The sequence below is a fragment of the Manacus candei genome, unplaced genomic scaffold, assembly GCF_025592945.1.
Source record: "Manacus candei isolate 608988 ecotype Guabito, Panama unplaced genomic scaffold, ASM2559294v1 h1tg000025l, whole genome shotgun sequence".
NCBI classification, from domain to species: domain Eukaryota; kingdom Metazoa; phylum Chordata; class Aves; order Passeriformes; family Pipridae; genus Manacus; species Manacus candei.
This window is the reverse complement of record NW_026138073.1, coordinates 10,035,397-10,048,538: the sequence shown is the minus strand read 5'-3', so window position 1 is coordinate 10,048,538 and position 13,142 is coordinate 10,035,397. Positions and strand designations below refer to the sequence as shown.

General features: G+C 45.9%; 1 protein-coding gene across 8 annotated transcripts in view; it reads right to left on the bottom strand.

Moving 5' to 3' along the window:
* GRIP2 (glutamate receptor interacting protein 2) overlaps nucleotides 1-13,142 on the bottom strand; it is a 278,368-nt gene that overhangs the window by 44,645 nt on the left and 220,581 nt on the right. For all 8 annotated transcript variants that reach the window (XR_007904685.1, XM_051788511.1, XM_051788510.1 and 5 more), the window contains 6 exons: nucleotides 12,071-12,206; nucleotides 11,143-11,288; nucleotides 8,260-8,346; nucleotides 7,897-7,972; nucleotides 7,102-7,247; nucleotides 1,006-1,153 (listed from right to left, as the gene is read on the bottom strand). Coding sequence is in view for 7 of the 8 variants with exons in the window: in XM_051788511.1 (XP_051644471.1) it covers nucleotides 1,006-1,153; nucleotides 7,102-7,247; nucleotides 7,897-7,972; nucleotides 8,260-8,346; nucleotides 11,143-11,288; nucleotides 12,071-12,206 (739 nt within the window). In the remaining variant the exon portion in view is untranslated. The remainder of the gene's footprint in view (nucleotides 1-1,005; nucleotides 1,154-7,101; nucleotides 7,248-7,896; nucleotides 7,973-8,259; nucleotides 8,347-11,142; nucleotides 11,289-12,070; nucleotides 12,207-13,142) is intronic.

Sequence of the window (13,142 nt, the reverse complement as noted above, 5' to 3'; positions counted from 1 at the left end):
TTGAACCTTAGGTTCAAGCACTGCCCAAAATACCAACTAAGATGGTTCATGTTTCAGTCAGTGCTGCTGGTAGCTTGAGAAAAATCTTTCAGGTTTGTAATAGTGCCCCCTCATAGGTAGTTTGGATGGCTGAGGGCTCACCCAGAATCATAGTTAATCACAGAATCACAGAATATGCTGAGTTCTCAGGGACCCACAAAGATCATCAAGTTCAACCCTTAGTCCTGCAGAGGACCATCCCCAAGAGTCACACCATGTGCCTGAGTGTATCATGCAAATGTTTCTCGAGCTCTGTCAGCCTTGGTGCTGTGCCCACTGCCCCACGGAGCCTGTTCAGTGCCCAACCACCCTCTGGGTGAAGAACCTTTTTCTAATATCCAACCTAAACCTCCCCTGACACAACTTCAGGCCATTCCCTCGGGTCCTGTCACTGGTTACCACAGAGAAGAGATCAGTGTCTGCCCCTCCTCTTACCCCCACAAGGAACTTATAGACTGCAATGAGGTCTCCTCTCAGTCTCCTCCAGGTTGAACAGACCAAATGACCTCATCCACTCCTCATAAGGCTTCCCCCAAGGGCCCTTCACCTTTAAGTCCTAAGAGCCAGCAGTTCAGCTCAGCAACATGACTGACCAAATGCAGTGCTGCACAGCAGTCTGTCTGTCTGCATCCCCAGGTAAGGGTGACTAGCTGACTTGTCCATCAAGAAAAGGCTCCAGTCAGAAGTTTCCATAATGAGCTTTAGCCATTTCACAGCTCCAGGGCAGTCTCATCTGAGGTTTCTAAAGCAGAGCTCAGCTTTCACATGCACTGAGTTACATTCATTCCTGGTGAGGAGTGTCCACTGCTCTTGGGTCAGGTATTTTTAGTATATGTAGTGCTAAGAACGTGTGGACGTGAACGTTCCAAGGCAAGACAGCGAAGAATGGTGTATAACTAACGAGAGGACGAAAAAGCAGTGGAGAAAGGAAGAGCAGAGGTAGGAGCAGCCTGTTCAGATCTGTACCTGTCCACCACGCTGGCCGGCTTGATCTTGTCGATGACAATCACCTGCTTGTTCCGGTGCATGGCTGTCGTCAGTGTGATTCCCAGTGTAGACCCTGGAGTCTTTGCTATCTCAACTAGTAAAGGACCAGAAGCATTTGCTACAGTATCTGCAAAACAAGAGAGCACCTGAAGACACTTCTCATACAGACTTTTCCATTTCTAAATGCAGGGGTTGTCCAACAGTGCTGACTTGTCATGTGCATCAGCAAACCTGTAGTTTGGGCATCCTACAGTCCGTGTCACGTGGTACCTTAACAAAGAAGTACATTCAAGAAGCAAAATTGCTTTTGCACAAAATCTACATTATAATGACATGAAGAAATATTACAACTCGCTCATGGAAACAACCCCCCCTCCCTCTTTTCTTTGGGTTAAATAGCAAGATCGAGGAAGAGATTGCTCAAAGGCTCTGCAGCAGTCACATCAACAGCATTAAAAGCACAAAAAAGGAAGATCACAAGGACAAAGTTGTTACAGGCTTTTTCCCAAACAAGCAAAAAAGAAAAGACACAAAGACACAGGATCCAACTTTCTGAAGTACTCAGAAGCCTCATGGCTAAGACCAGTACACAAACCAGTCAACTCTTCTGTGTTTCAGTACCGGCTTCAAAATACCAGCTCAACTGCTCATTTGAGCTCCTCCAGTGTCAGTGGGAGCAGACACAGCACTGTCTTACCTGTGCACTTACAACAGCCTCCTCTCTCCCATCAGACAATACAGGGGTAACTCATGTTTAAAAGATGCATTTCTGCAATAAGCTTAATAGGTGCTGTAAGCGAGACTACAAAACTCCAACAAAATTGCACCTGGTAGTATAAGCCTGCACCAAACCTATCCATCTCTTCTGAGGAAGGGGGAGGAAAAAGAAAACCTGAGTTTCTGGTTGATTAGACAGAAATTCCCTCCACCTCTGTTATACACATTTGCTTCCAGATTACCTAAAGCCATCCTAAAGAGGTAGGATTAACAAATTTGTTATCACCATCAGACATCCAACAACCAACAGCCCATGTGTAGTTGACAAAAGCACTTGTGAAGGACCAGCCATCCACTTTGAAGGAAAGGCCAGCAGAGCCCTCTGAACACCTGATGCCTCCTCAGCCCTTAATTATTCATAGTAAGGCTTTTCCCTTCCAAAGCTATGCTCCACTAAAAATGCTGATGTTACTTGGCTCCAAAGCTTGATGCATGGCTCATTCTTGTTCTCTGATAAATGGGAGCACTAATGCAGATCCGGGGAGCTAAGCTGCAGCAAGGTCTTTCCTGAGATTTGTTGAAGGTGCTGAGTCTCTGGAGGCAGAAATTTACCTTGGAAATTCCCCTTAGGGATCATCCAAGGGATGTTCAGGCTCTGGTCTACTCACCATGGCCTTTTTCACAGGGGAGGAAGGAGGAGGAATGAGCCACATTAAAGGTTATGCAGGCTTCAAATAAAACAGTGTTTATTCTCTGATGTAAAGGACCACTGGGGAGATCTGCAGGCCCTGATAAAAAGCACAGTCCCAGTTTAATCAAAAGATGCACAAAGCACCCAGCTAAAGCCTGAGGAAGGTGCACTTAAGCCTTTGTTGGCAAAGGAAGCACCAAGAGACTGAGGATCTATTCCGACAGCAAACACCAGCTATATGTTAGCTTTGCTGCCTGTGTATGTCCAGCACATATCCTCTGAAGAGGGACACAGATTTATATCCTTCCAGCTGAAGGGAAGAAGATAGGGAAAATAAAATCATGAAAAGAGCTTGCTGGAGTGTTACACTTTTCTTTGCAGGGAAAATACCAACTGCTCTCTCAGTGTCCAAGCTTCTCAGCTTTACTAAGTGTTTCCCAGGGAGGTCTCAGCATGATGGTGAGAAGAAAAAGCCTCAGGGCCTCAGGACTGAGGTTATCAATAAGACTGTAAGAAACCACAGTCCTGCCTCCAGCCCATGGTCACTTCTCCCACCACACACAGAATGGTCCACCTCACCATCCCTTTTAATTCTCATCTCCAGTGGCACAGATGAGAATTGCTCCAAATCCATTTTATAGAGGCATTTGTTGAGGAAATACCAGCCAAGACTCTATTAATTATTCCAGGGAAAGATTTGGCTCGAATCAAAGGTCAGGAGTCTGCAATCCAGCAATATTTGTGAGGTGTGATTAACACGGGGCTATTACACTCAAGTTAATTTAAAAAGAAACATGGAAGGGACAGAGCAGGCCATGCAATAACTTTACTGTAGGGAGTCAGTGGGCATTGCTGCACTGGCACCACGAGGTGTTTCTGCACCATCACATAAAGCTGTAACCTCCCAGGGGGACACGAAGGGCCGTGCAACACCTGCTCACACCCAGAAGCTTGAGGGGCACTCACCAGTATTGTGGGTGGATACAAGGGAAACAGAATCTGCTCCAGGCTCTCAGACACCCCAGTGCCAAAGACACAGGAGAGCTGATCACCTCACCACTCAAAGCTGGGGGTTGGCAGGTGTTTTCGAGGAGATCTTTCGGCAGCTTGTTTTGGAGGAAATACTGGGGGCAGGTTTCCTTCTTGCACTAGGTTTCTTTGAGACCTACTTGGCTTTGCTCACCTCCCTAAGGAGGGATGGCTCTTGTAACCAGCCTGGAAAGTGCAATTGCCTGGGGAATAAGTGAGGTGTGATGGTCGGGATGATTTTTCCCTGCTGTAATGCACTTTGGGAGTGCAGAGAAAATGAAAGGGGAAAGGGGAAAAGGGAAAGGGGAAAAGGGAAAGGGGAAAAGGGAAAGGGGAAAAGGGAAAGGGGAAAAGGGAAAGGGGAAAAGGGAAAGGGGAAAAGGGAAAGGGGAAAAGGGAAAGGGGAAAAGGGAAAGGGGAAAAGGGAAAGGGGAAAAGGGAAAGGGGAAAAGGGAAAGGGGAAAAGGGAAAGGGGAAAAGGGAAAGGGGAAAAGGGAAAGGGGAAAAGGGAAAGGGGGAAGGGGAAGGGGAAGGGGAAGGGGAAGGGGAAGGGGAAAGGGAAAGGGAAAGGGAAAGGGAAAGGGAAAGGGAAAGGGAAAGGGAAAGGGAAAGGGAAAGGGAAAGGGAAAGGGAAAGGGAAAGGGAAAGGGAAAGGGAAAGGGAAAGGGAAAGGGAAAGGGAAAGGGAAAGGGAAAGGGAAAGGGAAAGGGAAAGGGAAAGGGAAAGGGAAAGGGAAAGGGAAAGGGAAAGGGACCTCCATTGCAAATGCAAACAGAATAAACCAAAAACTCCTAGAAGAACCAACCCAGAGAGCTGCCCCCTTCCTGAAACAGCTCTTGTTCCCTCCAGCTTCACAGGCACATGGAGGTATCTGACTCCCTGGGTTCCTCTTCAGGCCCTACCCTCAGCAGACACTGAATTTCTGGTGTTTTGTTTTCTTCTTACCCTCCCTTTTTAAAAGGCCCATAAGATAGAGTGCCACCACATGAAAGCATCTGTTCATTGCAAGGTTTATTTGGCATCAGCAAAGGGCAAAGATTTTCCCAATGCCCAAGGGAAGTGCATGCCCAGTTGGCACTCCTTTTAAATGGAAATGGCAGATTAATTTAATTCCTTTAGTTGTCTTGAGAAATCTCAGCCTATTTGATTAAAAGCCTGCTGTGGCCCCATCCTACTCTGGCGTCTCTGGTGAAATCCCAAAAGCTGGGGGATGCTCGGTGGCGATGGCAAGCAACTGCCATGTCCCTCACACCAAGAGCAGGGCTGGCCCCATGCAGCTCTCAATTTTGGCTGGAAAACCACACAGCCATCTGGGGAACACTGTGATTCAATGCTCCCCCACAGCAACCTTGGTCTCTCACCAAGGACAGATGCAAAAAAACAACTTTCCCTCCTCGAGGGTCAGCCCACACCACCCCAGCATGTACAGCTGCAACAGAGAGTGTGATGTAAAAACCTCTATTCTCCCTGGGGATGAACAGGCCAAGCACCACTTTGTGGTGCCCAGCCCCTTCACCAAGTTTTCAAGTTTCCCTTTTCAAAATGGGAATTAAGAGTGCTTCCTTCGTGCTAAAAACATGCCCACACCACTTTCAGCACCTGTTCTTCTCTTCCCTCATCATCTCCCTGGGCTGGTAAAGAGAATGGCTATGAACTGGGAACGATGTACTCATCTCCCATTGCACTTATTAGCTGTTGCCTGGCAAAACTCTCTGCAGAGACTGTTTTAAGCTACATGTTCTGCATCATCTTGCCTTAAAAGAAAGCAGGACAGGTATATCCCTTTACAGGGTTGGGGAGAGCACTCTCCAGGCAGAAATTATCCAAGAAAGGGGCTGTTTTTACATCTTGGGAAATATCTAGTTCTGGTCCACAATATAGCAACACAAGATGGAGAATCACTGCATAAAATCCTGCCATGCCTCCATGTTCACACAACCCTAACAGTTTCAGGTGGGAGAGTTACACAAGAAGAAACACCAAGACACCTCCATGGCTATTTTTGCTCCAAGTCAGGTTTTAAAACATTTAGCTTTCTGCAACACAGACTCCAGGGGAACACACAAACAATAACCCCCCCAAAAGGCCCATTTCCCACACACTTAATTGTTTGCTATTGTTCAGACTTGAAAGCTCTGTGCAAAATCCCACCTTACTTCCACCTGCCCTCTCTCTGGAGCAGCCTGTGAGGAGAGAAATGGACATCCTTTCCTGACCACTGCAGAGTTACCCCAAAACAACCACAGAAAGGTAGAAAATAGCGGTTTCCATCATTTAAATGTTTCCTCTTTATCATGAACACCAGCCAGTTTCTAAAGATAAGCTGCTCCTGTAACATGGCAGAATCCAGGTAGAGTGCAAGCAACTGCCGAGGCATCAGCGTTTGCTTCCAGCTCTCTCGTGGAGAAGGTGTCTGTGTGGCACATGGCTGCCCAGCTCCTGGCAGCCACCTCCCCCAGGGGAGAGCTGGTATGTCCATGCTTGTGGAGCTTCTGCCAAAAGGAAGGGGATAGTTTGAGGGAAAGAGACTCAACAGGAAGCAGAAAGCCCTCAGGGCTGCCACAGGGAGCTCCCTTATCCTGGTGCAACCCTCTTGCACACTGCATGGAGCGAATTCTGGTGTTCTCAGCTCTCTTTCCCTGGGGGTGACACGGTATCCAACCCTCTCAGCTTCAGATCCTTTTCATTTTCCTCCACACTGACAAATTAGAAAACAACCTGATGGACTCCTATTCCTCACTTGGATTCCAGTCTCAGACATGCTGTACCGGTTTACAAGATTTGTGGAAAAGACCCCAGCCTAGTCCAGCTCATGGCTCCAGTGGAGGCAGAAACCCCTCTGGAGACATATGCAATATCAAAAACTAACACACAGCTCAATGAGCTTCCAGAATCAACACAGCTTCGAACTCTGTGGTAACCTTAAACTCATTAACAACACTCCCTGCAGTAACAGCTCTGTGCCACAAAGCCAGTTCAAAATGCCTTTACAGTAGCTAATAATAAACCCTTTTCCAGGGCTTGAAACTGAAAATCAAATGAAAAAAAACCTCAACCACCAACCCACTAAACCCTCAAACTTAATATCTACTGCGTAAAATGCTTTTTAGAAATGCCCATCCTCTGCCCTCCAGTAAATTCTCTCTTACTTGGGGTCAATCTGCTGATCACCCCTCATTTATTTCAGAAGCAGATCTGAAGTAACATTTCTAAGAAAAATAGCTCCAGAATTAAGTAGGGTCAAAATTTAGAACCAAAGCCAGAGCAAGTCTCTGCCTGCATGCAGCTCACTCCCCTGCACACATTTAATAGCCCTATTTGCAGTGTTGGCAGAGTGCTCCAGCCTCCTTTAACTCTGACTTCTCCTATGCCCTCTTTGCCTACATTACAAAATCCCCTTTTCCCCCACTCCTCTAAAACCACTCATCATTCCTATCGAGACACATCACTGGATAAGAGCATTTCAAATGCATTTAACTAATCCAGCTTTGAACTCTACACCCCCTACACCCATGCTGGCAGCACATTGCTCAGTGATTTTTCCACTGGAACTGAGTACCCCAATTACTGTCTCCAGTCTCACATACTTTCCAGGCAGTCAGTAAAAAAAGATGCCATCACAACCATCTTGTCCTTACCCATGATGGTCACATCATACTCGATCTGGAAGAGTGCCTCCTGGCTGCACTGCCGCAGGATGTTGAGGGCGTCAGCGTGGGTCATGCTGTGCAGAGGGATCCCATCAACGCTCAGCAGCCTGTCCCCAATTTTCAGGGACCCTTCCCTGTAAGAAGCCACAGGCAAAATTTTTTTTTTGTTTATATGTATTTATTTATATTTAGATATATAATCTATGTCTGTTTATATATTTATCTATATTTCTACAGATAAATTAGCTATATATCTATATAAGCAATATATAAATACATAAGTATATATTTTTTGTGTGTGTACACACATGTATGTGTATATATATATATATATATATATATATATATATATACACACATATTAAAAAGTTAGTTACTCTCATCCTGTAGGAATTGAATACTCAGTGGGACAATAGTCTGGGTTATTTATAGTACAAGGCCCATCATACTAAATTATGAGCATGAGTGTAGATAGACTGACTCCTGCTTTCCAAAATAGCATCAGCGATTCATCTGCACGGGGCTAATGAAGTGGCTGCCTCTGGAAGAGGAGTTTCTGCTTATAGCTATAACATCTACACATGAGTCAGCCTGTGAGCACCGGGTCCTTCCTCCCCACATTCCACAGGCCCCACACCACCTCTGTCATTCCACACCACCAGCACGAGAAGCCTTGGGGAGGCACCAGCAAGGAGGCCAAGAATGACACACATCCGAGAGCAGGGTGAGAGCTGCAGGTCTGTCTTGTGAGAGCACGTGCCGGAGGTGTGACACGAGCAGTACCTGTCTGCTGGGCCACCCGGTCTCACGTAGGTGAGCACCAGCGGTCTGGACTTGTGCCAGTCTTCATGAGCTCCCCCTGGAATCAAACCGGGAAAGCCAAAAGTCACGGGAGGTTTAAAAGTCTGAATGAGAGTGCTGAGAAAGAAGGGACATTTATCACACAACAGCTGACACAGCCTGAAAGCAAAACGACTGCCCTGGATCAGACAGCTGGCAGTCCTTGAAGGTTGCAATGGATTCTCTCCAGGATACGCTTTTATTGCTCAGCTGAAGTTTATGACATTCACTGTCTTATTTTCCCACTTCCCAAATCACCTCTGCCAGTGCTTGTCCCCTCTGCTTTTCTTTGGAGAATCTACTAACCTCTCAGCACAAAGCCAAAGCTGTTGCCTTCCTTGTAGAGGGAAACTTCTATGGTCTTGGGAATAATGCCAGCACTGCTTTCTGGCACTAGAGGAAGAGAGAAAGACCCAGTTACCCCCAGATAAACCTTTTCCAACCATCCTGCAAAATGTATCAAAACTCCTCCAAACATCATTGAAATGAAAGTCCAGCACAAAGCCCATATTGTATCTTGCCTATTTGGAGCCAAAGAGTCCAACCCAGACACACAAACCTTCATCAGAGCCAACCATCATGTTTTAGGGTGATTTCACCAGTTCAGTGCAGTGCATCTCTCCTCAAATTTGTCTTGGTAAATACTCTGACATTCAAGTAAAACCATCTCGTTTATCAACTGGCTTTAATGTGTTCAGCTTTTCTCAAAAGCTTCTGCCACAGATAGAAACTTATTAAAAAAAAACCCAGCAGCATAAGGAATCAAGTCACTGGCTGACCTTAAAGAAAATGAAAATCCCAAATCCTCAGTGGAAAAGGTTGGGGTTTTTTCCCTTACCTCTCATATTTTGGATTTAAAAAAGATTAAGTGAATCTTTAAACTGATCCCAGGGGCAATTCAGTAATTTTATGTTAAATACACAGTACTATTTGTACAAAATACAAAATGTACAAAAGTAAAGAGAAAAAGAAAGAAACTGTTTCTAACCCTTGTCATCCTTTGCTATTTCATGATTTATTGCACTACTGCAGGGAATACGGGACAATTTCCCAGTCTTCTCCATCCAGAACTGCATATGGCATTTCAGCCTGGTCCACTCTGAAAATTCCATGAATGGCCACAAGGATAATCAGGAAAAAAAAAAAAAAGACTAAGAAACTTGACTTCAACCTGGCAAACTGGAGCTGAATGCTGCCCTAGGCACATCCACACTGGCATTTCCCTTGGCTCAGGAGGGGCTTTTTGAAGTGAATCTCCCTTCCATCCTCACTGCCAAGGACCCTGAGGGCTTGCAACCTGCACTCAAATTAGGGTTAAACCAGCCCTTAAGCTAACCCAAAAGACATGGAGTGGAGGCATGGTACCACCCTACAGGCAGACAGCCCTGGGGATCAGGCTACAGCAAGGCCAAATAAACCTCCAAAACACTGTCCCCACTTTGCTCCTGCTGCAGTGCAGACAGCTAACAGGGACACAGCCCAGAAATACTCCAGAAGGGAAAAACTCAGGGCACGGGAAGGTTCACAGATAAGGGGTGATACTCAAATACCAAGAACAGGGTATAAAGCATCCACAAATGAGTTCAGAAACCATCCAATTTCTGTCCTAAGCATCCACACGTGAAGTGCTGCAACAGCCTTTCCTAAGATCAGCAGGAGCAGGGAAATCTAAGCTAGCGTTAATCCGGGACTCAGTTTATTTATGAAAGAGAATGATATGACACAGTGGCCTGAAAACTGGACTTGGACTTGCAAGATCTCTTCCACAGAAGGAGATTACAAAGTGGGGAGAAAAATTCAAACCAACAAGCATGAGCTATTGAATTGCACTGTATTTCTGCTCTTTGCCCAGGGAAAGAGAGGGAGAGAGAGGCGAGTACACACAGCAATAACAAACCCTCACAGCAGATAAAAGCCCACAATGAATTGGAACCAGGCAATAATTGACAATTCCCTGTATTTTGCGGTGCTTCTTTGTTTGGATCGTTCATAAACAGCCCCAATAATGTCACTGGAGAGAAGTCAGTATCTCAGTGTGCTCTTCCTGCTCATTCAGAGCGGAGGACATTTCGCATCGCTGCTATTGATTGAGCCATGCGGCACTGGCACCGCTCCTCAGCTGGGAAGTACAGCTTATCAGATCCCTGACAGCCAGGCTCACAGACACAGAAAAAGGTTAAGAGTGGTCATGCCTGGGGAGCATGAGAACATGGAAAACTTGAGCCACAGTTGGCTTTAGTAGGGTTGTATGCAAAAGCTCACTAACATTTACAGCAGAACAGAGGGGAATGATGGATAGAGATTCAACTAATCCAGATTGGATTTTTCTCTTTTTTGGGCTTTACATATTCATTTATATCTTGAATACTTTTCATATAAAGGCAGCAGCTAGAGCAAAGCTATGAAGCGTAAGATAGCTTCCTATCTGGGGCAAAATGTTTAGATTTCATTAGTTTTGTTTTTCCTGTCATCTTATTTTTAGTTGTTCTATTTCTTCTGCCCAATCATCCTCTGATTGATTTGGGTAATGGAATGACTAATAACTGGGGAGATTGTTTTCACAGTGGAAAGACTGTGATGAGAAATTGTATCGAGGAATTTGTTTTAATCAGAAATCTCAATCATCAAAACGAATGAGGGCAAGAGCACACAGTCTCCCACATCAGGACACAAGTCCACTGAGTTGGGCTTGGCAGCTCCTGCCAGGGCCCCTTAGCTGGAGAGCAGATTGCTTCAGCTTCCCTTCTGAAAACACATAACACTTCAAAGCATCCTGAGGACTAACAGCACTTGCCACAGTTCTGAAAAGAGCATCTGGCAATACATGTTTAAGACTGAATAAAACCTCCCGTAGCCACACTCCAAAAGGGAAAAAGAAAAACAAGCTGAAGCAGCATCAGGAGGCAGATTGGCCTGCGCTACCAAGTCACTCCGAGGCAAGACAGACCTAATCAGCCATTCCCTGCCGGTGTGCATGAACAGGCACCCACTGTGCTGGAAAAAGCGCTCTGCTCCGACTGCACACAGCTCCGCAGCACCCGCCGCCGCGCTGAGAGCAGATGAAGGCAACGTCAAAATGCCCCTGGACACTGCCTTGGCCATGGCAGCCAATGCACGAGCAAGTCCATCTGCACCCCGGGACAAAAAGCAGCCAGGGAGGGAGAGCAGCGTTATGAGGGAGGCACCCACCGGCTGGCGGAAGCTCGTACTCTACTTCCAGCACTACCCTTTCGCCCACGTTTTTCAGCAGGCTTATGATCTCATCATGCCGCAGCTTGGTCAGGTTAATGCCATTCACTGACTTGATGTAATCCCCGACGTTCAGCTGGTCGCTTCTGCAAAGAAATAAAAAGCAAAAAAAAGCAGTGGTAGCACAAAGTCTCTGCTACATCCAGCCTGGGCACGGCTGGCTGGTAACTGGAGGAGTTTTTGAACAAGCCACCAATGCTGGGTTGATCTCAGCTGTCTGCTATCACAGGGAAGTGCTAAAATTGAAGCCATCTATCTTTCCTGGTGACAAGTGTTCAGATCTGTACATATAGCAACAGCCGCAGCGTACGCGTTCACAACCTCTCTTTTGTTGCTCAGTTCCCATTCATGTAGAGCAATTAGTCAAAGAAAAGCACACCAAGAGCTGTCTGAAGAAAAAAATCCAGCAGGGAAAAAGAAAACTTCTTTCCTTTTGCCTGTTTTCTGCAAAACTGTTCAAATACTCCTTCCCTTTCTCTGCTTCTTGGAACCTCTCTTTGCCCATTCCTTTTCTGAGCCAATAACGTTACTTACAGACTCAGTATTCAGAGCAGATACAATATTAAACCACTTAGCTTGATCAAGATGTATTGTACCATGCAGCTCTCCTGACAAGGCTGCCTAATTTCACAGAATCCCTAATATCCCTACACAAAATTTCAGAGCATAATTGCACAGAGCATAGGAAATAACTCAAAATAGAAGACGTTCTACTTACTGAAGCAACAACTTTGCATTCTGGGGCACTTGAAAAAAGGGAGTTGGGTGCCAACAACCTTAATTATAACTCTATTCATTCAGTAGCTGGAACATGCGACTATTACTCTCCAGTTCTGCTGTGCTCTCTGCACCCATTTCCATTTCTCACCTTGCAGCCAGTCCTCCTGGCCTCAGATTGGAGACTCTTGGCTTTCCATCTTTGTCTGTACCACCTGAAATGGTTAACCCAAGGGTGCTTCCTTCCTTCTTAATCAGCTCCACGATGGTGACCCCTCTGAACTCCTCTGAAAGATCAGGAATAAAGACAAACATCTCAGTGGAAGGCACATTCCTCCCAATCTTAAGGACATCCTTTTCCTAGAGGTAGTGGGAAAGAAGACCGGGGATGATTTGTACAAGCATGAAGAGAAAGCATCAGTCTATTTAAAATTAAGTTGTGAAACAGAAGTGTGCCCTGGTAGATCCACAGAAGTGTTTGCATGCAGGGTTGGCAGGCAGGACCAAGGAAGATAAGGCAGAGGAATGACGGCTTGTGAGAGAATAAAAACCTTGTGTTTCAAGGTGCTGAAGGCAGTGAAAGAAATCAGAACCAGGATTATGGGATCTCAGCAATGGTCTAGGGAGATCACCTCAGGGATCTCCCTTAATATGGAGAGGGGAGGGTGCTAACAGGGCTACATGTCAGGCAGTCACATGCTAGGAAGATGCTGTGGACCTGCAGTAGCTGCCAGGATGGACAGAACAGGGTGGATCTTAAAATACTGCGATTAAAAAAATATCTTGAGACATCAATACAGTTGGGAGATAAAGAACATAATGTGAAGAGGAGTAGGATCCTGCAATCATTAGGGGAAGGAGAAGGAGACATGACCTGCATTCATTCACAGCAGTTTACCCATCCATCTGCACCTGGTCCAAGTCAAACTCCCTATTACTCACCTCATCTACAGCTGGAATTGAAGACAAGTCACTTTTATGTGACTGGTTCCACATGCACTGCCTGCCATAATACATATGTCAAAGTTTAGGGGGTGAACACCCCCCACCTGCTGTAGCAGTACTGCTCTCTGTGTGCTGCAGGCAGTGTATATTTTACCTTGCTCTAGTCCAAGACAACATTCCTGTCTGTCCAGCACCTACATATAAGCCCAATCTGGTATCAGTTTTGATCCCATAACAGCTCATGTCTGGATTTTACAAAAACAGGGTCCCTAAACTAT